The 26,176-nt window shown below is 39.7% G+C and overlaps 1 protein-coding gene and 1 pseudogene across 3 annotated transcripts in view; both read left to right on the top strand.

Moving 5' to 3' along the window:
- Positions 1–26,176, top strand: part of FAM149B1 (family with sequence similarity 149 member B1) — an 82,188-nt gene that overhangs the window by 15,645 nt on the left and 40,367 nt on the right. For all 3 annotated transcript variants that reach the window (XR_004060045.1, XM_010373088.2, XM_030940761.1), the window contains 2 exons: positions 10,616–10,758; positions 11,543–11,659. Coding sequence is in view for 2 of the 3 variants with exons in the window: in XM_010373088.2 (XP_010371390.1) it covers positions 10,616–10,758; positions 11,543–11,659 (260 nt within the window). In the remaining variant the exon portion in view is untranslated. The remainder of the gene's footprint in view (positions 1–10,615; positions 10,759–11,542; positions 11,660–26,176) is intronic.
- LOC104669979 lies at positions 18,365–19,453 on the top strand (annotated as a pseudogene).

Genomic DNA, 26,176 nt, shown 5'->3' with positions numbered 1-26,176 from the left:
AGCTTCTGGCTGGCTCTTTCCATCTCTCTCTTCTGAATGGTGAACCTCAGAATCCAGCCATCATATTGCAAGGAAGTTCAGACCACATGAAAAGGCTCATGTAGAGAGGAATTAAAGCCCCAGTTGAGAGCCAGCATCAGCTGCCAGACATGTGAGTAAATGAGCATTAAGATGTTTTCAGCTCCCAGCCTTTGAGTCTTCTGACTAAGGCCTCAGATATTGTGGAGCAGAGATAAGCCATTCCTGCTGTGATCTATATAAATTTCTGACCCATATATATCCAGAGAGATAATACATGATTATTGTTGTTTTAAGCTGTTAAGTTTTGCAGTAATTTGTTACACTGCCAGAGTAACTGAAACACTCCTCTCATGCTGCTTAAGGTCATAAAAACTGCTTAGGCACTCTCTTACCTCTCTTGGGCTCCTATCGCACACCAGGCCTTCCTCCTGTACAGATACCTATCTATTGTCTCTAGCTCCCTGCCTGGGGACAATTTTCTGACTGTGTAAAAGTGAACTAGAGTCCAAGCAAAGCAATGGTGGTCCCACTGTGCTGAGGAGCAGAGACCAGAGTTCAGGGCAGAGGAAGAGAAGAGAACCAGAAATTAATTAACGGGTGAATATAAAAATCTATATTTTTTGTCTGATTTCTTTAAAGGACAACTGACTGATTAAAGCAAAATATATGCTTGTATTTCATATATGTGTGATATATAAAGTGTGTGTCTGAAATGTGTCTAAAATGTATAAAGAGGGAGTTTATACTTGTAAAAGTAAATATAGCTCAAATAATGGATGACTATAAGTGGAATTATACTTTTATAAGGTTATTACATTTGCGGGTTATTGTAAAATTATTCAAGAAATTAAATGAAACAATTTTTACACAGAGAAAGCTCTAGGCCCAAGTGAATTCTCTCATCCATTTGTGGAAGAAATAACAATGATGCAAACTTTTTTCCAAAATGTATAAGGAATACTTCTCAATTTAGTTTATAATGAGGTCAGCAGAGTCTTGATGCTAAAACCTGAGAAAGACAATGTAATAACAGAAAATTATGAAGTGGGACTTTTAGTATCAGAGTAAGTAGCTTGGCAAATACTCCTCCCCAAAAGCAACAATGAAACTGGATAAAATGGTAAGGTGCAACTATTTAAAGGGTTTGCAAATTGACAAAAAGCATATAATAAATAAAGAAGCAATTATTCATGAAAATCAGTAGAACTTTGGGTTAAGAACAGTGAGAGTCTATTCAACTACAGAGGGACAAGCTGTGAAAACTAGCAGCTTCACTGTTGGAGAAGGCTCAGTAGGTTTGGAGTGAACCTGGAGAGACCCTATGCCCAACAGCATGTAAGTAACAGTAGTAAACTTGGTGGGAAGAACAGTTGCTCAGATAGCTTGAGGTTTTAGTCCTGGCTGGGACAAACAATGGATTGGCAAACTATCCAGGAATTTATTAAGGATATCTGGGAAATAAGACAGTCACAGGAGGCCTTGATAAGCTTTCCACACATCCATGCAGGACTGACCAAGCTATCTACACATCCCTAGCTGACCGTGAGTCAGCTTGCAAGTGCAGGGAAGCAAGAGGGCATCCAGAAATTAAAAGCAGATGCAAAAACTGCTTGAATTTGAACTAAGACAAAATAAACTTTAAAAGAAAAAATACTATTAGAAACAAAGAGGGACATTTTATAATGATAAAAGGGTCAATTCATCAGGAAAATATAGCAGTTATAAATGTAACATCTAATAGCCAAGTCTTAAAGTTCCTGAAGCAAAAAAATGACTGAATGGAAAGGAGAAACACTGTAGCAATTATAGCTGGAAACTTTAATACCCCACTCTCAATACTTGTAGACCACCTAGACAAAAAATCAGCAAGGATATTAAATACCTGAACAATACTATCAACCAACCTGACCTAACTCACATCCCACCCAGTGACAGCAGTATAGATACTCTTCAAGCACACATAAAACAGGTTTTTTTAACTATAAAAAGATGTAAATTATACAAGGTATGTTCTCCAACCACCTTGGAATTAAATTATAAATCAACAACATACATTTGGGATATCCTCAAATATGTGGCAATTAAACATCACTCTTCTAAATAACATGGGTTGAAAAAGAAATCTGTAAGGGAAATTAGAAAGTATTTTGAACTGAATGAAAAGGGAAAAGCAAAATATCAAAATTTATGGGATGCAGCTAGGAGGAAATGAATAGCTTTAAATGCCTACAGAAAAGCAGGGAGGTCTCAATAATAGAAGTTTCCACCTTAACAAACTAAAGAAGAACAAACTAAATCCAAAGCAAAGCAGAAAGAAGGAAATAATACAGATAAGATCAAAATTAATAAAACAAAAAATAGAGAAAATAAAGTCAAAAGTTGTTTCTTTAGAAAGAAGTCAGTAAATTGACAAATCTTTAGTTGGTTTGATCAAGAAAGAAGAGAGATTGACATGATCAGGAATGAAAGAGAGGGCATAACTCAACCCTACAGAAAGTACTAAGAGAATTCAGTAAACAACTTAATGCTAACAAATTAGATAACTTAGATGTAACGGACAAATCCCAGGAAAGACATAAATTAACAAATTGACTTAAACAGAAATTAAAAATTTAGATAGAGCCATACCAATATAATTGGGTTATTTCTATCTCTGTAATTTCTATTTAAATAAACTAAATTAATAATTAAAAATCTTTCGACTGATCACAGTGGCTCATGCCTGTAATCTCAGCACTTTGGGAGGCAAGGAGGGAGGATCACTTGAATCCAGGAGTTCAAGACCAGCCTGAGCAATATAGTGAGACCCCCATCTCTACAAAAACTAAAAAAATTAGCCAGGTATGGTGGCACGTGCCTTTAGTCCCAGCTACTTGCGAGGCTGAGGTGGGAGAATCGCTTGAGCCTGGGAGGTCAAGGCTGCAGTGAGCCATGGTCACACCACTGCACTACACTGGGCAACAGAGTGAGTCTGTCTCAACAAACAAACAAACAAAAAATCTTCCCACAAAGAAATCCAGGCACAGATGGGCTAGTAAATTCTATCAAATATTTAAATTCTAGTAAACGCTATCAAATATTTAAAGAAATAATAACAATATTTCACAGACGCAGAAAATCAAGGAACATTTTCCAATTCATTCTATGAGACCAGTATTACCCTGATACCAAAACCAGACAAAGACAAGAAAAGAATTCTTTATATAAGAGATTCTAAGGAATAGAAAGAAAAAAAGAAAAAAAATTAGAACTGATATATGAATTTAACAAGGCCACAAGGTCCAAAGTCAATATGTAAAAATCAATTTATTTCTATATACACTTAAATATTTAAGAAGAAATAATACCAATCCCTCACAAACTCTTTCAGGAAAGAAAGAACAGTTCCTACCTAATTCATTCTATGAAGCCAGTATGACCTTGATACCAAAGTCCGTCATCACAAGAAAATTACAAACCAGATGCCTCTTGAAATTAGACACAAAAACTTTATTAGCAAACCAAATCCAATCACATAAAAGGGTTATTTACCCTGACCAAGTGGGTAAATAGGATTTATCCCAGGAATGCACAACTGGTTCAACATTAGAAAAACAACTCTTCATCTGGGTAGACAGATGTTGAAAAAAAAAAACAACTAATTTAATACATTATATTAATAGAATAAAATGACATCATCATCTTAATAGTAACATAAAAAAAAATTTGACAAAATCTAACACCCATTCATAATTTAAAAAAACACTCAACATACAAGAAATAAAAGAGAATTTAATCAACCTGAAAGGCTGGGCATCTACAAAAAACTTAGAACTAACGTTATTATATGTAACAGGAAAAGACTGAACTTTCCCCTTAAGATTTAGAACAAGGTAAGGATGTCCACTCTTGCCACTTCTATTCAGCATTGTATTGGAGGTTCTAGCCAGTGCAAGACAAAGAGGCATTCAAATTGAAGAGGAGGAAATAAAAATGTCTTTATTCACAGATGTCATGATATAAAAAAATCCAGAAAATTTACATTCCCTCCATTACCACCCCCCAAATCTAGTAGAACTAATAAATGAGTTCAGTTAGGTCACAGTATGCAAGAGCAATTTACAAAAATATGGTTTTCATACAATGCGGTATTTTTCAGCCAGAAAAATGAAAGAAGTTCTGATATATGTTACAACTTGGATGAACCTTCAAAACATGCTAAGTGAAAGAAGCCAGACATGACACATCACATCTTGTTTGATTCCATTTATATGAATTGCCCAGAAGAGCAATTCCATAGAGACAGAAAGTAGATTATTGGTGCCAGGGACTGGGCAGAGAGAGGAATGGGGAATGACTGCTAATGGAAACAGTTTCTTTTGAGGGTGATAAAATATTCTAGAATTAAGATATTGGTGATAGTTGCACAACTGTGAATATACTAAAAACACTGAATTTGACAATTTAAAAGGGTGAATTTCATGGTGTGTGAATTATATCTAAATTTAAAAATTTGTATTTCTACACATTGGCAGTGAACAATCCAAAAATGAAAATTTAAAAATCACAATAGAATAAAAACAGTTCTTAGCAATTAATTTAATAAAAGCAACACAAGACTTGTACATTGGAAATTTCAAAACATTGCTGAGAGAAATTAAAGAAAATCTAAATAAATGAAGAGACTTGGAAGACAAAATAATAATATGGCATTTCTCCCCAAATTAATCTATATATCAGTGCACTCTCTATCAAAATCCTAGGAGACATTGTTATAGAAATTGATAAGCTAATCCTAAAATGTATATGAAATTGTAAAGGATCCAGATTAGTAAAAAAAAAAAAAAAAATTGAAACAGAAATAGAAAATTAGAGGACATATACTACCACATCTCAAAACGTAGTATCAAAACATTAGTCAAAAGAGTGTGGGCAGGGCGTGGTAGCTCACGCCTGTAATCCCAGCACTTTGGGAAGCCAAGGCGGGTGGATCACCTGAGGTCAGGAGTTCGAGACCAGCCTAGCCAACATGGTGAAACCCTGACTCTATTAAAAACACAAAAATTAGCTGGGCACGGTGGTGCAGGCCTGTAGTCCCAGCTACTCTGGAGGCTGAGGCAGGAGAATCACTTGAACCCAGGAGGCAGAGGTTGCAGTGAGCCAGGATTGTGCCACTGCCCTCCAGCCTAGGCAATAGAGCAAGACTCCGTCTCAAAACAACAACAACAACAACATCAGTGTGGTACTGACAAAAATATGGTCATATAGTCAATAGAACAGAATTGAGAGTTCAGAAATAAACTCTTACATTTAGGATCCATTGATTTTTGACAAAGGTACAAAGGCAATTCAATAGAGAAAGGATTTTTTTTTTCCTAACAAATGTTGCTGGGACAATTGGATATCCATGTGCAAAAGATGAATTCACATCATGTAAAAATTTTACTCAAAATGAATTATAAACTTAAATATAAGAGCAAAAACTATAAATTGTTTAGAAGAAAATGTATAAACAAATCAAGACCTTGGATTAGGCAACAAGTTCATAAATAGGACACACCAAAAGCATAAGCTATGAAAATGGATAAATTTAACTCCTTCAAAATTTACATGTTTTTTGCTTTCACATACCTCATTAAGAAATGGAAAGGACACCAGGCTGGCCAAGATGGTGAAGCTCCGTCTTTACTAAAAATACTAAAAATTAGCCAGGCGTGGTGGCGGGCACCTATAATCCCAGCTACTCTGGAGGCTGAGGCAGAGAATTGCTTGAACCTGGGAGGTGGAGGTTGCAGTGAGCCGAGATCACACCACTGCACTCCAGCCTGGGTGACAGAGAGAGACTCCGTCTCAGAGGAAAAAAAAAGAAAGAAAGAAATGAAAGGACAGATCACAGATTGGGAGAGAATATTTCCAATATCTGACTGGTATCCAAAGTATATAAAGAGCTCTTAAAACTGCATATTAAAAAGAAAAAAAAAAAAAGGCTAGGCACAGTGGCTCATGCCTGTAACCCCAACACTTTGAGAGGCTGAGACCAGCAGATCATTTGAGCCCAAGCATTTGAGACCAGCCTAAGCAACAAAGTGAGACCCCCATCTCTAAAAAGTAAATAATAAATAAATAGATAAATAAAAAGGAAAAATAAAAGCTGAAATAATGGGCAAAAGACTTGAAAAGACATTCCATGAAAGAAAAATACATAAATGGCCAAGTAGCATGTAGAAAGATGCTCCATATGATGAATTATAGACAAAATGCAAATAGAAAACTGGGAAGATAGACCACTCCACATTCACAAAAATTGCTAAAATTAAAAAGACTGACAATACCTAGTACTGGAAAGGATGTGGAGCGGGTTTAATGCTCACACATTTCTGATAGGAGTGCTAAATTGTATATCTATCCTATAAAATAGTTTAGTAATTTCTTTAAACATACATTTATTATGTGACAGCAATTTCACTGCTAGGTATTATCCAAGAAAAATGAAAACATGTCTAGAAAAAGACTTGTACATGAATGTTTATATCAGCTTTATTCATAACAAACAATATAAACAAATACTGAAAATAACATAAATGTCCTTTAACAGGGGAATGAATAAACAAATTGCAGCATAGTCTTAAAACAAAATACTTTTCAGCAATAGAATGTAATGAATAATTAATACATGCAATAACATGAATGAACCTCAAAAAGATTCTCCTGAAGGAAGACAAACACAAAAAAGTGCATCCTGCACAATCCCAATTATATGAAGTTCTAGACCAGACAAAACTAACTTAACAGTGATAAAAATAACTCAACATTTTGGAAAACTTCAGCTGCAAAGGAATGTGAGGAGAAATGTTTTATATCTGGAAAGGAATGGTAGTTACTAGGTGAATATTTTGTCAAATCTCATTGTGCTGTACCCTTAAATGTGCGTTTTGCTGAATGTAAATTATTCCTCAGAAAAGTTGATTAAAATTTTAAAGTCCTCAAAGAGTTAAAGGACAAGACAACATCTATTTAAATTATTAGAGGTTTTTAAACAGAGCAGGTAAAGATATTAACAGGCAAATATGAAGAACCAGTTAAACATCTTCAGAGTGAATAGCATTTGAAATATCTCAATATATAAAGTAAGCTGGACCCAGTGAAGCAGATAGTAGCGAATTGAATGCTAGAACTAAGAAAATCACCTGGAACCGGGGAACTAAAGACAGAATTTGAAGAGTAGTTAGGAGACATGGAGGATGGATTAAGAAACTACAATATATTTCTGACAGAAATTTTAGAGAATAAGAAAGAGGCAGTATTCAAAGAAGTAGTCACTGTTTTTGTTTTGTTTTGTTTTGTTTTGTTTTGTTTTGTTTTTTTGAGATGGAGTCTCGCTCTGTCGCCCAGGCTGGAGTGCAGTGGCGCGATGTCGGCTCACTGCAAGCTCCGCCTCCCGGGTTTACGCCATTCTCCTGCCTCAGCCTCCTGAGTAGCTGGGACTACAGGCGCCCGCCATCTCGCCCGGCTAGTTTTTTGTATTTTTTAGTAGAGACGGGGGTTTCACCGTGTAGACCAGGATGGTCTCAATCTCCTGACCTCGTGATCCACCCGTCTCGGCCTCCCAAAGTGCTGGGATTACAGGCTTGAGCCACCGCCCCTGGCCTTTTTTTTTTTTTAAGACCTGAAGAAAGATATGTTTGAAAAGCCTATCAGGTGAAAGACAATTTTTTTAGAGAGGGGTCTTGCTATATGATCCAGATTGGAACACAATGGCTAGCCACAAGTGCCACCGTGGCCCAGTACAACCTCAAACTCTTGGGCTCAAGCAATCCTCCTAACTCTGCTTCCTGATTGATTCACTGGGACTACAGGTGTAGGCCACCATCCCCAGTTTTGGACAAATTAAAAAAAAAACTCCCAGATAGATAGATATAATTTTTATTGGGTAGGGGTTGACTTTCATGTTTAGGGTGAAAATACATTATTTTCATCTTATACTTTTAAAAGAAGATATGATTTTTCTCCCACTGGAACACTGGAATGTAAAAGGATGTGTAAATTTAGATGTAGTAGAGGGTAAGCAAGGAATCTGAAAAAATGATCAGATTTGCATTTTGTAACCATCCCTCTGACTGCTTTTTTTTTTTTTTTTTTTTAGAGATGAGGTCTCACTTGGTTACCCAGGCTGGAATGCAGTGGCACAATCATGGCTTACTGCAGCCTCGAACTCCAGGGCTCAAGTAATCCTCCCACCTCAGCCTCCTGAGTTGCTGGGACTATAGGCACAGACCACCATGCCTGGCTAATTTTTTATTTTTGTTAGAGATGGCTGTCTTGTGATGTTGCCCAGGCTGGTCTCAAACTTCTGGCCTCAAGTGATCGTCCCCACTCAGCCTCCTGAGTTGCTGAGATTACAGGTGTGAACCTCCATGCCCAGCCCTCTGACTATTCTGGGTTTTTTTGTTTGTTTGTTTGTTTTGAGACGGAGTTTGGCTCTTGTCGCCCAGGCTGGAGTGCAATGACACGATCTTGGCTCACCGCAACCTCCGTCTCCCGGGTTCAAGAGATTCTCCTGCCTCAGCCTCCCAAGTAGCTGGGATTACTGGCATGTGCCATCATGCCCAGCTAATTTTGTATTTTTAGTAGAGGCAGGGTTTCTCCATGTTGGTCAGGCTGGTCTCGCACTCCCGACCTCAGGATCTGCCTGCCTCGGCCTCCCAAATTGCTGGGATTACAGGCGTGAGCCATCCCCCACCCCCGGCTTTTTTTTTGAGACGGAATTTTGTTCTTGTTGCCCAGGCTGGAGTGCCATGGTGCGATCTGGGCTCACTGCAACCTCCGCCTCCCAGGTTCAGGTGATTCTCCTGCCTCAGCCTCCCGAGTAGCTAGGATTACAGGCACCTGCCATCACGCCCAGCTAATTATTTGTATTTTTTGTATTTTTGTAATTTTTGTATTTTAGTAGAGACAGGATTTCACCATGTAGGCCAGGCTGGTCTGGAACTCCTGACCTCAGGAGATCCACCCACCTTGGCCTCCCAAAGTGCTGGGATTACAGGTGTGAACCACTGTGCCTGGCCTGACTATTCTTTTCTTTTTTTTTTTTTTTTAATTATACTTTAAGTTCTAGGGTACATATGCACAACGTGCAGGTTTGTTACATATGTATACATGTGCCATGTTGGTGTGCTGCACCCATTAACTCGACATTTACATTAGGTATATCTCCTAATGCTATCCCTTCCCCCCACCCAAAACAGGACCCGGTGTGTGATGTTCCCCTTCCTGTGTCCAAGTGATCTCATTGTTCAATTCCCACCTATGAGTGAGAACATGCGGTATTTGGTTTTCTGTTCTTGGCGATAGTTTGCTGAGAATGATGCTTTCCAGCTGCATCCATGTCCCTACAAAGGACATGAACTCATCCTTTTTTATGACTGCATAATATTCCATGGTGTATATGTGCCACATTTTCTTAATCCAGGGCCTGAATATGCTTAAAGGGTGGACTACAGAGGGCAAGGACATAACATGTCAATTGCCAAGTGAAAGATGCAGTATACAAAGTAATATACACAGGATTTTCTGTCTACCTTTTCTTGAAAATGGTAGAACCAGGCCAGGTGCGGTGGCTCATGCCTATAATCCCAGCACTTTGGGAGGCCGAGGCGGGCGGATCATGAGGTCAGGAGATCGAGACCATCTGGCTAACATGGTGAAATCCTGTCTCTACTAAAAATGAAAAAAAAAAAAAATTAGCCGGGTATGGTGGCGGGTGCCTGTAGTCCCAGCTACTCAGGAGGCTGAGGGAGGAGAATGGCGTAAACCTGGGAAGCAGAGCTTGCAGTGAGCAGAGATCGCTCCACTGCACTCCAGCCTGAGTGACAGAGCAAGATTCCATCTCAAAAATAAATAAATAAATAAAAATATATAGAGAATTTTTTTTTTTTGAGACACAGTCTCACTCTATCACCCAGGCTAGAGTGCAGTGGCACAATCTTGTCTTGCTACAGCCTGTACCTCCCAGGTCAAGTGATTCGTGTGCCTTAGCCTCCCAAGTAGCTGGGATTACTGGTGTGTACCACCACGCCCGGCTAATTTTTGTGTTTTTAGTAGAGACGGGGTTTCGCTATGTTGGCCAAGCTGGTCTTAAACTCCTGGCCTCAAGTAATCTACCCATCTCGGTCTCCCCGAGTGCTGGGATTACAGGCCTGAGCTACCATGCCTGGTCTTTTTTTTTTTTTTTTTTTTTTTTTTTTTTTAAGGCTAGTCAAGTGAAGCAGTAGGAGTGGAGAGGAAACAAAGAAATCCGTAAGTGGTTGTGATCAATTAGCTGTAAACGCCACTGTACTTGGACCAGCCTAAAAAACAGACATTTATCTAAATTTTCTTTAAATATGAATGGAGACGATATCTGAAAATTCCAAGATCTGAAAACTCACTAATTTAATTTTTCTTTCATGGAAACTCAGCAGTATTTCAAGTAGACTAAACATTTAAACAAAACAATGTTTTGTTTAATTTAATTTTGTTTAACATTTAAACAAAACATTTAAATGATTTCAGTCTTTACAATTTTTAACAGAGAGTGAAGCTCACCTAAATATTTGGGGGGAATATTTTCTTTTAGGAACTCGATCAAAATGCCACTGAAAAAGTCCAGGCAATGTTCACAGCCATTGATGAACTCTTGTATGAGCAGAAGTTGAGTGTGCATACCAAGAGCCTACAAGAAGAGTGCCAACAGTGGACAGCCAGCTTTCCTCACCTCAGGTACTGAAGCCCTCCAGTGGACTTGTATTCATGGATAATACTAAAATTTAAAAAGTAGATTTTTTTAAAAAAAAGCTTGTATTCTAAAATCTTTCTGAGCATGACTTTAATGAATGTAAATAAGGCCATGTGGTATAAAGCCTCAGCTAAGAGAAAACTTAAGTTGGTAGAAGTTTCTTAGAGTTTCCATAACTAACAATATGTGTGATCCTAATGAAGTAAAACTATTTCTACAAGAGCAGCTGAGGTCTGGTATCTGGGTACCAAAAAGCCCTTCTTTTGAACAGGATGGTCAGAAAATGTACACTGTTGTATACAATTAAATTCTTACGTATACTTGAAACCAGACATAAGCTGTTCAAGAGCTTCCTTCAGAAACTGCAATAGTACCACTTATTGCACATACTCAAAATTTATAAAACTTCATGTTCTTAAGAATGTAATTCATAGTTTTCACTAATTTGACTGGGCCTTCATCCCATTTTGGCTGATTTAATGAGGACTATTATAGAGCATGAAGGGCAGATTAGAGATGTTTGCTTAGATTTCTTGGATTTTTTTTTTTTTTAACACCGGGCTATAGGTTTATCTTTTCCATCTCCATTCTATGGAAGAGATATACCTGTAGTAAGGCTCTGGATTCACATCTTCTCATTCTTAATCAGTATCAGACTGTATACTGGACTTTTTATGTAGAGCCATCAAATGTGTTCAAAATATATCTAGATTTTGTATGTATGCCAGTGAAAGTGCTTAGTTGTGTGTGTGTTTCTTCATTTTGAAGGATTCTAGGTAGGCAGATAATCACTCCAAGTGAAGGTTATAGATTGTATCCTAGATCCCCTTCTGCTGTTTCCGCTTCATGTGAAACAACCTTGTCTCAAGAAAGAGATTCTACTATGTGAGTATTCCATTATGTAAGTATTTCAATGTGCCCTAATATGCAAGTATTATATCCTACCAGTTGTATTAAGGGATTAAAATACTTCTTCCTGCTTATTGGTATTTAGTAAAGCATAGCAAATTCTGTAAGATGGTCCATAGTCTCTGTGTATATTAAAATTTTATTATGTAATTTTGTTCAGAAAGTTATACCTTTCTTGGAGTGTATTAGTCTGTTTTCTGTTGCTTATAACAGAATACCTGAAACTGGGCAATTTATAAGTAAAAGGAAGTTATTTCTTACAGTTCTGAAGGCTGAGAAGTCCAAGGTCAAGGGGCAGGATCTGGGAGGACTTTCTTGCTGGTGGGACTCGCTGCAGGGTCCCAAGGCAGTGCAGGGACTCACATGGCAAGGGGGCTGTTCATGCTAATATGCCAACTCAGGTTTCTCTTTTTTTTTTTTTAATAAAGCTACCAGTTCCCCTTCCACGATAATCCAATAATCCTTACATGGATTAAACCATTCACGAGGACAGAACCCCCAAGATCCAATTACCCCTTAAAGGCTCCACCTCTCAACACTGCCAAATTAGGAACTAAACTTCAACATGAATATTGGAGGGGACAAATATTCAAACCATATAATAGTGCTTAAGGATATTCTTGTTATTCAGGTCTCTATATCTATATATATTTACATAAATCTATAAATATGGACACTTCCTTCTTGGCATAAATGTGTAAATAGAATAGTTTTTAAAAAATGTCAAAGTCTAAGAAAAAGACTTTTTAAAACTTTTTTGAAAAAATGTTGAAAAAGTGATTTTTTAATAACCTGTAATATTAATTACAATTTAATATCTTTAAAGAAGTTAAACTTCAAAGTACTTTTTTTTTTCTTTTTGAGATGGAATCTCCCTCTGTCACCCAGGCTGGAACAGTCTTGGCTCACTGCAACCTCTACCTCCCAGGTTCCAGCATTTCTTCTGCCTCAGCCTCTCGAGTAGCTGGGACTGCAGGTGCACACCACCACGCCCGGGGTTTCACCATACTGGCCAGGCTGGTCTAAAACTCCTGACCTCATGATCCACCCGCCTCGGCCTCCCAAAGTGCTGGGATTACAGACATGAGCCACTGCACCCAGCCTTTTTTTTCTTTTTTTGAGACGGAATCTTGCTCTGTCACTGAGGCTGGAGTGCAGTGTGCAATGGCACAATCTCAGCTCACTGTAACCTCCACCTCACAGGTTCGAGCGATTCTCCTGCCTCAGCCTCCCGAGTAGCTGGGATTACAGGCACCCACCACCATGCCCGGCTAATTTTTGTATTGTTAGTAGAGATGGGGTTTCACCATGTTGGCCAGGCTGGTCTTGAACTCCTGACCTCAGGTGATCTGCTTGCCTCAGCGTTCCAAAGTGCTGGGATTACAGGTGTGAGCCACCACGCCCAGCCCAAAGTAATTTTTTAATGGCAAGATCTTTTGAACACCTCAGACTTTTTAAATAGTAGCAAAATAAACCTAAATAGGATTACTTTGAAACCTATACCTATACTTAAATCTACTGTAAAATATAATATCATAGTTTTAATTCATTTAAAAAATTATTTGTATACTTTTTCCCATGGCTGCAGTTTTACTTATTCGATACCTTCCAATAGTTGTAGTAATACTTACTTTTGGTGCCTCCTTGGGCTTGTGGTACTCTCACCAGACCACAAAGTAAAACATTACTGTTAGGGTTATGGGATCTGGGTTATCAACTGATTTTTGGTCAGATAATGATATTTGTTTGCTGTTCCTAAAGTGATTTAAACTCAAGCTGCTGGTCATTAGGCATTCTTTTTAAATTTAAATCTCATGTATTATATCGATAAGTTTACTCCTTTAATATAATATAAAAAATTTTACAGCCTAATGTCACCCACAGAAATGATGTATTCTTTCATTCTCTCTGATCAAATTATATAACTCATATTCTGTTATTAGGCTATATCGACCTGATCTGTTAATGTAAACTTTATATGTGCCTTATTTTATAACTATCAATGGTAGGTTCATTTAGAAACTTAATCTTCAAGGAAATAAGAAATCAAGTCTGAGCAGTTAGTTCATCCTTTTTAGGACATCTGACTATATCACCATTCTGCAACGTACTGCTAATACCCTTTCTTTCCTTTTTACTTGCTACTACCACTGTTGATTAGTCTTCCTATTTTTGGTTCTACTTTTTCTGGGATATTTGACTTACAGTTCTCAATACTTTACTTACACAAGTAAAACAAATACCTATTTACACTTTATACACAGACATATACTTAGAAGAAACAAATTATCCAGGTATATTAGCACACCACTACTTATTGGAAGCCATAAAAAATTAAACAAAATCCATGATATTTACTTCTTTCATGTAACAGCTACTTTGTTCATACTTTATATTTTCACTCTTGAGTACCATTATGAACTCATAGCATTTCAAAATATTTATATATTTACTTAGCAATAATTAGTATTGATGCTGTAATTGTTACAACTTAGCCACTTCAAGCTAGTACCTTTGGTTTTGTTTTGAGTATGTCTTTGCTTTCTGGTACAGTAGGATGTGCCAGGCCCATCCTTAACTTTTTCTTCCTTTAACATATAGAATCAGCTGAACTTTAAGGAGACTTACTGCTTTGAGAGGCTAATACAGTTGTATTAAAGAAGCAAGTTGGGTGGTGAGGGTATGTAAGTTGAGCTACTGCTATTTTGCCACTTTATTTTATTTATTTATTTATTTTTCAAGAGATGGGGTCTTGCTCTGTCACCCAGGCTGGAGTGCAGTGGCACAGTCATAGCTCACAGCAGCCTTGAGCTCCTGGCCTCAAGCAGTCCTCCCACCTCAGCCTTCTGAGTGGCCAGGCTATTTTGCCACTTTTTGTTGTGAGAGGTATGGAGAAAATGTGTCATTAATTCATTTGGATTTTTCAGTTTAACAAATCAGGTTGTCATAAAATATAAGGTTTATCAACTGCTAAGACTTTCTATAAAAATAACATTTCAGGCCGGGCGCGGTGGCTCAAGCCTGTAATCCCAGCACTTTGGGAGGCCGAGACGGGCGGATCACGAGGTCAGGAGATCGAGACCATCCTGGCTAACACGGTGAAACCCCGTCTCTACTAAAAAATACAAAAAACTAGCCGGGCGACGTGGCGGCGCCTGTAGTCCCAGCTTCCCGGGAGGCTGAGACAGGAGAATGGCGTGAACCCGGGAGGCGGAGCTTGCAGTGAGCTGAGATCCGGCCATAGCACTCCAGCCTGGGTGACAGAGCAAGACTCTGTCTCAAAAAAAAAAAAAAAAAAAAAAAAAAAAAAAAAAAAAATAACATTTCAAATTATATCCATTCTTGCCCTCTCCAGCATATTCTCCACATTAAATCAGATTTTTTTTTTTTTTTAATTCAGGGTTGATCCTTTCTGTCTCCCACTGAAAAACTTTAAGTAGCTTTCCACTGAATTTAAGATAAAAATCTAAAATCATATAATCAGCTGGCCCCTGCCTACTTCTCTAAGACATCTATCAGTCTCTCTCTCATTCATTAATCCTTCCAACACTGGCTTTCTTTCAGACCTCAAATGCACGAAACTAGGTATTTGGTTCAGTTCTCTAGGAGTTCTTGGGCCAGAAGAAAGTGGTAGAGTAAATAGTATAGTAATACAGCATCTTCCTATTTGTATCTCTAACACCTAAGACAGTGCCTGTAACATGGTTAGCAGTCAACTTGCTGCTTCCTTTTCTTTTTGGTTTTGTTTTTTTGTTTTTTGAGACAGGGTCTTACTCGCTTGTACAGGCTGGAGTGCAGTGGTGCAATCACAGGTGACTACAGCCTTGACCTCCTGGGCTAAAGCAATCCTCCTGCCTCAGCCTCCTGAGTAGCTGGGACCACAGGCGTGCTCTACCACATCTGGCTAATTTTTGTATTTTCAGTAGAGATGGGGTTTCACCATGTTGCCCTGGCTAGTCTTGAACTCCTGAGCTCAAGTGGTTTCCCCACCTTGGCCTCCCAAAGTGCTGGGATTACAGGCATGATCCACCATGCCTGGCCACTCTTTTTTCTTAGCTAAATAAAAGCAGATCATATTTACGTTTTTAAAAAAACTACACAAAAATGAATTAATGTATACATTGACATTATGGTTGCAAAACAAAGTAATTAATGTCTAGGTCAAAATGAAGTTTCTCAGCACCATAAGACAGGGTGAGAGAAACAAACACACAAAAAGAAGAAATTCCAGCCAGGCGCAGTGGCTCACACCTGTAATCCTAGCACTCTGGGAGGCTGAGGCAGGTGGATCACTTGAGGTCAGGCGTTTGAGACCAGCCTGGCCAACATAGTGAAACCCTGTCTCTACTAAAAATAAAAAAATTAGCCAGGTGTGGCGCACGCCTGTAATCCCGGCTGCTCAGGAGGCTGAGGCAGGAGAATCCCTTGAACTTGGGAGGCAGAGTTTGCAGTAAGCTGAGATCACATCACTGCACGCCAGCCTGGGCGACAGAGCGAGACTCTTTGTCTCAAAAAAAAAAAAAAAAAAGGAAAATCCAGGAACTTGTGGCAACATACAGGGGAAATACAGGCCAAAAAAGGATCCCGAAAAGATGAGTTTGAAGACATTTCCACTTGAGAAAAACTATGCATTCCGCTACTTCAAGTTAGCTAAGGGGCTTATTTATACTTAGATATATATCCCAACAAAAAATAACTAACTATAATATCTAATGAGTTGCTAAAGTACATGACTACATGCTGAATTATAACCCTTTAAAAATCATTAAAAGAATGGAGAACCCAAAAATAAACCCTTGCAATTATGGCCAAATGATTTTCAACAAGAGTGCCAAGACTACCTGGGTAAAGGACAGTCTCTTTAACAGATGGAGTTAGGAAAACTGGACACCCACATGCAGAACAATGAAGTTGGACCCTTACTTATACCATATACAAAAATTAACTCAAAATGGATTGAAGACCTAAATGTAAGATGTAAAACTGTAAAACTCCTAGAATAAAACATAGGGGCAAGGCTTCAGGCCATTGGATTTGGCATTGATTTCTTGAATATAACACTAAAAGCACAGGCAACAAAAGCAATAACAGACAAATGGAACTACATCAAATATAAACACTTCTGAACATCAAAAGAAACAAAAGAATGAAAAGGCAATATATCAAATGGGAGAAAAGATCTGCAAATCATATCTGATGAGGAGTTAATATCCAGAATATATAAGAATCATCTATAACCCAACAACAACCAAAAATAGTAATCCAGGCTGGGCATGGCGGCTCACACCTGTAATCCCAACACTTTGAGAGGCTGAGGCTGGTGGATCACCTGAGGTCAAGTGTTCAAGACCAGCCTGGCTAACATGGTGAAACCCCGTCTCTACTAAAAATACAAAAATTAGCCGGGAGTGGCAGTGTGCACTTGTAATTCCAGCTACTCAGGAGGCTGAGGCAGGAGAATTGCTTGAACCCAGGAGGTGGAGGTTGCAGTGAGTCGAGATCGCACCATTGCACTCCAGCCTGGGCGGCAACAGTGAAACTCCATCTCAAAAAATAATAATAATAATTCAATTGAAAAATGGACAAAGGACTTGAATAGACAATTCTATAAAGATATGCAAATGGCCAATAAGCACCTGAAAAGATGCTAGGCAGGAAGGATAGCTCTTGGCCACTTGTTCCTTCCAATCATCCCAGAGGGCCTTGGCAGTAATCACTTTCATTAGAGGTGAGGAACTGTACTTCCTAATGCCTACACCTGGAAGGACTGGTTCCAAATTAAACTCTTTGTGTAAATAAAAAACCTAGCAGTCATTTTATCCTCCATGAATGTGGGAGAATAAAGTTATGTCACACAAGAAAACACATCTCTATTTAAATATAACTACCAGGGCAACACAGTTATTAGGTAAGATAACTGTTACTCTTTTTGTTTGGTTGGTTGTTTTAGGAGACAGGGTCCCACTATGTTGCCCAGGCTGACCTCAAACTCCTGAGCTCAAGAGATCCTCCTGCCTTGGCCTCCCAAATAGCTGGGACTGTAGGCACATGCCACTGTATCCAGCCTATTCCTTTGTTAAATAAATGAATTACAGACATTATATAAATTAAAGGTTATTTTCCAGATATAGTAATCTCCAAAGTCCAATGATTTAAAAGAGTCCTTTGTTTAAAATAACATATGCAGTTTTTCAGTCAGATGCTAAGTAGTTTTTCACATCATGTCTGGTGGCTCCGTGGATTATAACAGCAGAGAACATGGTGGCCCACAGAGAATGGACCCTGATGGTGTCATCGAGAGCAACTGGAAGGAGGTTGTTGATAACTTTGATGATACAAACTTAAAGGAGTCTCTTCTTTGGGGTATCTGTGCTTATGATTTGAGAAGCCTTCCGCTATTCAACAGAGACCTATTATTCCCTGTATTAAAGATCCAAAAGGTGGCGGGGCACAGTGGTTCACACCTGTAATCCCAGCACTTTGGGAGGCCGAGGCGGGTAGTTCGCCTGAGGTCAGGAGTTCAAGACCAGCCTGGCCAACATGGTGAAACCTCATCTCTACTAAAAATACAAAAATTAGCTGGGCATATTGGTGGGTACCTGTAATCCCAGCTACTCGGGAGGTTGAGGCAGGAGAATCAACCCTTGAACTTGGGAGGCAGAGGTTGCAGTGAGCCGAGATTACGCCATTGTACTCCATCCTGGGTGACAAGAGCAAAACTCCATCTCAAAAATAAAACAAAACCAAAAGTACCCGAAAGTTATTTCTGGCACTTGGAGACTACGGAAGCAACATGTCATGCCTGCATTGGTGGAACAGATGTTCAAAATGAATGCAAAAACTGCAGGCTGAAGCACCACATATTGTTGGTACACCAGGGAGAGTATGTGATATGTTAAACAGAAGATACCTTTTTCCAAAATGGATCAAAATGTTAGTTTTGGATGAAGCAGATGAAATGTTCAGCCAAGGGTTTAATGATCAAATCTATGAGATTTTTCCAAAAATTAAATACAAGTATTTAGGTTGTATTGCTTTCTGCCACGATGCCAACTGATGTGTTGGAAGTGACCAAAAAATTCACTAAAGATCCAATTCAAATTCTGGTGAAAAAGGAAGAATTGAACCTTGAAGGAATCAAACAGTTTTATATCAATGTTGAGCGAGAGGAATGGAAGTTGGATACACTTTGTGATTTGTACAAAACACCATTAAATAGGCTGTTATTTTTCTCAATACAAGGTGCAAGGTGGACTGGCTGACTGAGAAAATTCATGCCAGGGACTTCACAGTTTTTGCTCTGCATGGTGACATGGACCAGAAGGAGAGAGATACTATCATGAGGGAATTCCGATCAGGGTCAAGCCCTGTTCCGATCACTACTGACTTGTTGGCACGTGGGACTGATGTCCAAGTGTCTTTGGTTATAAACTATGATCTACCTACCAGTCATGAAAACTATATTCACAGAATTGGCAGAAGAGGTCGATTTGGTAGAAAAGGTGTGGCTATAAACTTTGTTACTGAAGAAGACAAGAGGATTCTTCGTGACACTGAGATTTTTCTACAATACTCCAGTGAAGGAAATGCCCATAAATGTAGCTGACCGTATTTAATTCCTGGGATGAGAGAGTTTTATATGCGATGCTCCCTGTTGTTGAATAGACAATTACAATGTGCATTGTGCTTCTTTCTTTAGGAATATTTGAATCTTGTCTCAATTCTCATAACAGATCAGAAATACAGATTTTGATAGCAAAGCAACATTAGTCGTGAGCTCTTGTGAGGAAAGTCATTGGCTTTATCCTCTTTAGAGTTAAACTGTTAGGATAGGTATAAAAGAAAAAAAATTTTTTTCTTTCTTAGAAATTTATTTCCTGCCGGGCGCGGTGGCTCAAGCCTGTAATCCCAGCACTTTGGGAGGCCGAGACGGGCGGATCACGAGGTCAGGAGATTGAGACCATCCTGGCTAACACGGTGAAACCCCGTCTCTACTAAAAATACCAAAAAAAAACTAGCCGGGCGAGGTGGCGGGCGCCTGTAGTCCCAGCTACTCGGGAGGCTGAGGCAGGAGAATGGCGTGAACCCGGGAGGCAGAACTTGCAGTGAGCTGAGATCCGGCCACTGCACTCCAGCCTGGGTGACAGAGTGAGACTCCATCTCAAAAAAAAAAAAAAAAGAAATTTATTCCCTAGTTCTGTAGAAATAGTTGTATTAGATGTTCTGTATTATTTAATAATATATTTGGGGACTAAAAGATGTAAGTGCTGTATAAAATCAGCCAATTATATTAAAGTAGTATATCTGCCCTTATTGTGTTTGTCATTAGCCTGAGTAGGAAGGCCTTTAAAATTGATTTTTTAGAAAGCATTCAAATGCATTTTATTTGGTATCGTATTTATTGCAGTCAAGTATTTAATTAGTGCTAAGTGTGAACTGGACCCTGTTGCTAAGCACCAGCAAGCAATCATATCCTAAGTAGGGTTAGATTCCCAGTAAAATTGCCATATTGCACATGTCTTAATGAAGTTAGAGTGTTAAATAAACTGTATATTCACTTAAGAAAAAAAAAAAAAAAGGAAATAACAGCCAGGCGTGGTGGCTCACGCCTATAATCCCGGCACTTTGGGAGTGTGAGGTGGGCAGATAACCTGAGGTTAGGAGTTTCAGACCAGTCTGGCCAACATGGTGAAACCCCGTCTCTACTAAAAAGACAAAAATTAGCCAGGTGTGGTGGCACACACCTGTAATCCCAGCTACTGGGGAGGCTGAGACAGGAGAGTCACTTGAACCCTGGAGGCGGAGCTTGCAGTGAGCCAAGATCATGCACTGTACTCCAGCCTGGGCGACAGAGCAAGACTCTGTCTCAAAAAAAAAAGAAAGAAAAGAAAAGAAATAAAGAAATAACATTTACAAAGACAACTTTACGGTTGTAGAATACTATCTTATTTTTTGCTGCAGCTTCAGGGGAAATGGGAATATTTTTCCTTCTTATCTAGCTAAAATTTCTTCTAATAGCAGCTATAAAGGCCTATAGTTGTTAGAAATTCCTATTTATTTTTCAACACAATTCCATTAGTTACCACTGACTAAAAATATAATTAGTTATTAGTATAAATGGAATAATACAATAGCAGAATAACATAATGGAATGTTGGGTATACATTCCATATGTTTGATAGCTTTTTTTTTTGTCACCCAGGCTGGAGTGCAATGGCGTGATCTCTGCTCACTGCAACCTCTCCCTCCCAGGTTCAAGGGATTCTCCTTCCTCAGCCTCCCAAGTAGCTGAGATTACAGGCATGAGCCACCACACCCGGCTAATTTTTTGTATTATTATTATTTTTTTTTTTAAGGAGAGACAGGGTTTCATCGTGTTAGCCAGGATGGTCTTAATCTCCTGACTTCGTGATCCGCCCACCTTGAACTCCCAGAGTGCTGGGATTACAGGTGTGAGCCACTGCCCCCGGCCTAATTTTTGTATTTTTTAAGTAGAGACAAGGTTTCACCATGTTGGCCAGGCTGGTCTCAAACTCCTGACCTCAGGTGATCTGCCTGCCTCAGCCTCCCAAAGTGTTGGGATTAGAAGCATGAGCCACTGTGCCCAGGCTGTTTGATAGCTTTTAATTTTATTATGGTTAAAAAAAAAAACTATCACCACTATTTTATACAAGAAAAATATTAACACAAAAAAGCATGAAGTACATAATCTCAAAATAATGATAATCCTTTTTAAGAAAAGATTTGGCAATATTACTGGGTATTATCACTAATATTACTGGGTATTTCACTAATTTTGGTGTGGAACAGTAAAAATTTTGTCATGGATTGGCATAAATCTGCTGACTGGAATTTGGGAACCATTGTTTTAGAATTATAGAACAGAGACTTAAAGAATCTTAAATCTCCAACTTAAAGATTTTTAGAAACAGCAGCATCAGATGATTTAGACATATTGGATCTCCAAACCGATTCCCTCCCTCCCTCCCTGCCTCCTGCCCTTCATCCTTTCCTTCCTTTTTTTTTTCTTTTCTTTTTTTTTCTTTTGTGAGAGAGGGCCTCACTTTGTCACCCAGACTGGAGTACAGTGGCGCAATCTGAGCTCATTACAGCCTTGATCTCCTGGGCGCAGGTGATCCTCCCACCTCAGCCTCCTGAGTAGCTGGGACTACAGGTGTGTACCACCACATCTGACTAATTTTGTATTTCTTGTAGAGACAGGATTTCGCCTTTTGCCCAGGCTGAGCTTCTCTCATCTCTTACCATCTCCATCCCAGTGCCACCTGCCATGGTCAAGGATCTTATCTGCTTACCAACTCTTGCCTAAGAGAAGTTTACTTCTTTTTATGTTAAAGAAGTCTGAAGGAAGGCAATGTAAAGTGGTGGCATGGTGTTTTCAGGGACTGAGATGCTTCATCTTTCTGTCATATCATGTTAGCCCACGATGTTTTTTCTGAAGTTTTCTTCATGGTTCAAGACCGCTGATAGAGCTCCAAACATGATATTCACTTTCCAGTTAGCAGAAAGGAGGAAAGACAGCAGGGCCAAATGGTATCCCTTGCAGTCACACCAGTTCCCTTTAAACAGCCTTCCCAGAGTCCCACAAAATAATTCTGCTCATATTGCATTGACTATGTCTGGCTGCAAGGTAACTGGGAGATGCAGTCTTTGAGGGGGATATGTTGTTTCTGTGAATTGGGATGATTTTACTAGGAAAGAAGGAGAGAATGGATATTGAGGGGCATGTAGCATTCTCTACCATGTATGTATATGGTTTTTATGAAATTATATATTTTGTAATCTCTTTATACTTAATATTTTATTGTGGACATCTTCCATTTTTCCCAATATTAACTTAAGGACTTTATTCCATTGCATGAATATATCACTATTTAAGAAACTCATCCCCAAATCCTCTATTTTGAAACAGTTCGGCTAGTTTCTGTTTCTATTTTTGGCAATTATAAACAATTCTGTGATCATAATTCTTTTTTTTTTTTTTTTTTTTTTTTTGAGATAGGGTCTCACTCTGTTGCCTAGGCTGAAGTGCAGTGGCACAGTCATGGCTCACTGCAACTTCTGCCTCCCAGGCTCAAGTGATTCTTCCACTTCAGCCTCCTGAGTGGCTGGGACTGTAGGTGCATGTCACCATACCTAGCTAATTTTTGTACTTTTTTGCAGAAATCAAATTTCACCATGTTGCACAGGCTGGTGTTAAACTCCTGGGTTCAAGCAATCCACTTGCCTCAGCCTCCCAAAGTGCTGAGATGACAGGAATGAACCACTGTGCCCCACCAATCATAATTCTTATAGCTAAATCTTACAGGTCATATCCTTAAAGGAAATCCTTACAAATGAAACCATTGAATCAGAGAAAACGTGTATTCTGAAGCTCCTAATACATATTTCTAAAACATCTTCCAGTAAGATTTTCCCACTAGCCTTGTTTAAAAGTGCCATGAGTTTATTTTATGTATGTATATATGTATGTATGTATGTATGTATGTATGTATTTTGTGACAGAGTCTTGCTCTGTCGCCCAGGCTGGAGTGCAGTGGCGTAATCTCAGCTCACTGCAACCTCCACCTCCCAGGTTCAAGCAGGTATCCTGTCTCAGCCTCCCAGGTAGGGATTACAGGCATATGCCACCACGCCTGGCTAATTTTTGTACTTTTAGTAGAAATGGGGTTTCACCATGTTGACCAGGCTGGTCTCAAACTCCTGATCTCAAGTGATCCGCCTGCCTCGGCCTCCCAAAGTGCTGGGATTACAGGCATGAGCCATGGGCCCAGCTGCCATGGGTTTTTTTTTTTTGAGGCGGAGTCTCGCTCTGTCGCCCGGACTGGAGTGCAGTGGCCAGATCTCAGCTCACTGCAAGCTCCGCCTCCTGGGTTTACGCCATTCTCCTGCCTCAGCCTCCCGAGTAGCTGGGACTACAGGCGCCCACCACCTCGCCCGGCTAGTTTTTGTATTTTTAGTAGAGACGGGGTTTCACCGTGTTAGCCAGGATGGTCTCGATCTCCTGACCTCGTGATCCGCCCGTCTCGGCCTCCCAAAGTGCTGGGATTACAGGCTTGAGCCACCGTGCCCGGCCAAGCCATGGGTTTATTCTGTTTTCCTAGTTAAAAAAAATACTAAAGGCACAAAAAAATATAAAGAGCAATACAAAGTGTAAATTGGTTATATTTAACATTTGATTAAACTGAGATCCATTTTTTAAAATTTTATTTCTCAGATTCGATTGACTTTCTCCAAAGTAAACCCACTGAAACAAATGAGTCATCACATATTTATTGAATGCCTAGGAAGGAAGAGAAATTTAAATATTAATAAGATAAGATCCCTGCCCTTAAGGAGCATATATTTTGGGCAATGATGGAGTTACTGAAATAAGGATATAACCTCCTGAGATACCTTAAGATGTAATTAGGAATGTGATTAGTCTTAGTTTTTAAAAAACTTGTTTGTTAGCTTGTTATCATTTAGATATTTGTCCTTGCCTAAATCTCTTGTAGAATTATAATCCCCAGTGCTGGAGGCAGGGCCCGGTGGGAGGTGTCTGAGTCATGGGGACAAATCCCTCATGACTTGGTACGATCTTTGCAATAGTGAATGAGTTCTCTTGAGATCTAGTTATTTAGAAGTGTGTGGCACCACTCCACACACACACTCTCTTTCTCCTGCTCTGGCCACGTGATATGCCTACTCCTGCTTCACTTTCTACCATAAGTTAAAGCTTCCTGTAGCCTCTCTCAAAGCAGATGCTAGCACTATTAGCACTATCCTTCCTGTACAACCTGCAGAGCTATAGGCCAATTAAGACTCTTTTCCTATAAATTACCCAGTCTCAGGTATTTGTTGTTGTTGTTGTTGTTTGAGATGGAGTCTCACTCTGTTGCCCACGCTGAAGTGCAGTGGTGTGATCTCAACTCACCACAACCTCTGCCTCCCGGGTTCAAGCAATTCTCCTGCTTTAGCCTGGTAGCTGGGACTACAGGTGCATGCCACCGTGCCCAGCTGATTTTTGTATTTTTAGTAGAGACGGGATTTCACTGTGTTGGCCAGGCTTGTCTCAAACTCCTGACCTCGTGATCCGCCTGCCTTGTCTTCCCAAAGTGCTAGGATTATAGGCGTGAGCCACCACACGTGGTTAGGTATTTCTTTATAGCAGTGCAAGAATGACTTCATACAGAACACTGATACCAAGGAACGGGGTATTACTATAAGGATACCTGACAATGTGGAAGTGACTTTGAAACTGGGTAATGGGCAGAGGTTGAAAGACTGGAGGGCTCAGAAGACAACAGGAACATGAGGGAAAGTTTAGAATTTCTTAGAGACCAGTTAAATGGTTGTGACCAAAATGCAAATAGTGAAATGGACAATAAAGTCCAGGCTGACAAGGTCTCAGAAGGAAATGAGGAACTTATTGGGGATTGGAGCAAAGGGCATGCATGTTATACCTTAACAAAGAACCTGACTGTATTGTGTCCATGCCCTAGAGATCTGTGGAATTTTGATCTTGAGAGTCACGATGTAGGGTATTGGGTAGCAGAAATTTCTAAGTTGCAGAGTGTTCAAGAAGTAACATGGCTGCTTCTAACACCTGTGCTTAGATGTGGGAGCAAAGAAATGACTTAAAGTTGGAATTTATATTTAAAAGGGGAGCAGAGCATAAAATATTGGAAAATTTGCAGCCTAGCCACGTGACAAAGAAAGAAAAAGCTTTTTGGCATGAGGAATTCAAGCAGGCTATGGAGCAACAATTTGATAGAGATATTTGCATAACTAAAAAGCAGCCAAGTGCTAATAGCCAAGACAATGGGAAAAAGGCATTTCAGAGACCTTCATAGCAGCCCCTCCCATCACAGGCCCAGAGGCCTAGGAGGGAAGAATGGTTTTGTGGGGCAGACCCAGGACCTTGTTGCCTTGAGCAGCCTTGGGACACTGCTTTTTGCTGGGGCTCAGTGGGGCCCAGTTACAGCTTGACTTGCCACTTTAGAGAATGCAAGCTGTCCTGATCTCAAGTGATCCATGATGAAACCTGTCTCTACTAAAAATACAAAAATTAGCCAGGTGTGGTGGCGGATGCCTGTAATCCCAGCTACTTGGGAGACTGAGGCACAAGAATCCCTTGAGCTTAGGAGGCGGAGGTTGCAGTGAGCCGAGATCATGCCACTGCAGTCCAGTTTGGGTGATTCAGTGAGACGCTGTCTCAAAAAAAAAAAAAAAAGGGTTGCAGGCAAGCTGTAAGCCTTGGCAGCTTTCATGTGGTGTTAAGCTTGCGGGCACTCAGAGGGCAAAGAGTGAAGACTTGGCAGTATCTGTATAGATTTCAGAGGATGCATGAGAAAGCCTGGGTGCCCAGGCAGAAGCCAGATGCAGGGGTGGAGTCCTCACAGAGAACCTCTACTAGAGCAGTGCAGAGGGGAAATAGGGGGTTGGAGGCCCCATACACAGTTCCCACTGGGGCACTGTCTAGTGGAGCTGTGG

Source organism: Rhinopithecus roxellana, chromosome 11, assembly GCF_007565055.1.
Source record: "Rhinopithecus roxellana isolate Shanxi Qingling chromosome 11, ASM756505v1, whole genome shotgun sequence".
In the NCBI taxonomy this organism is placed as follows: domain Eukaryota; kingdom Metazoa; phylum Chordata; class Mammalia; order Primates; family Cercopithecidae; genus Rhinopithecus; species Rhinopithecus roxellana.
This window is presented reverse-complemented; position numbering and strand designations above follow the sequence as displayed.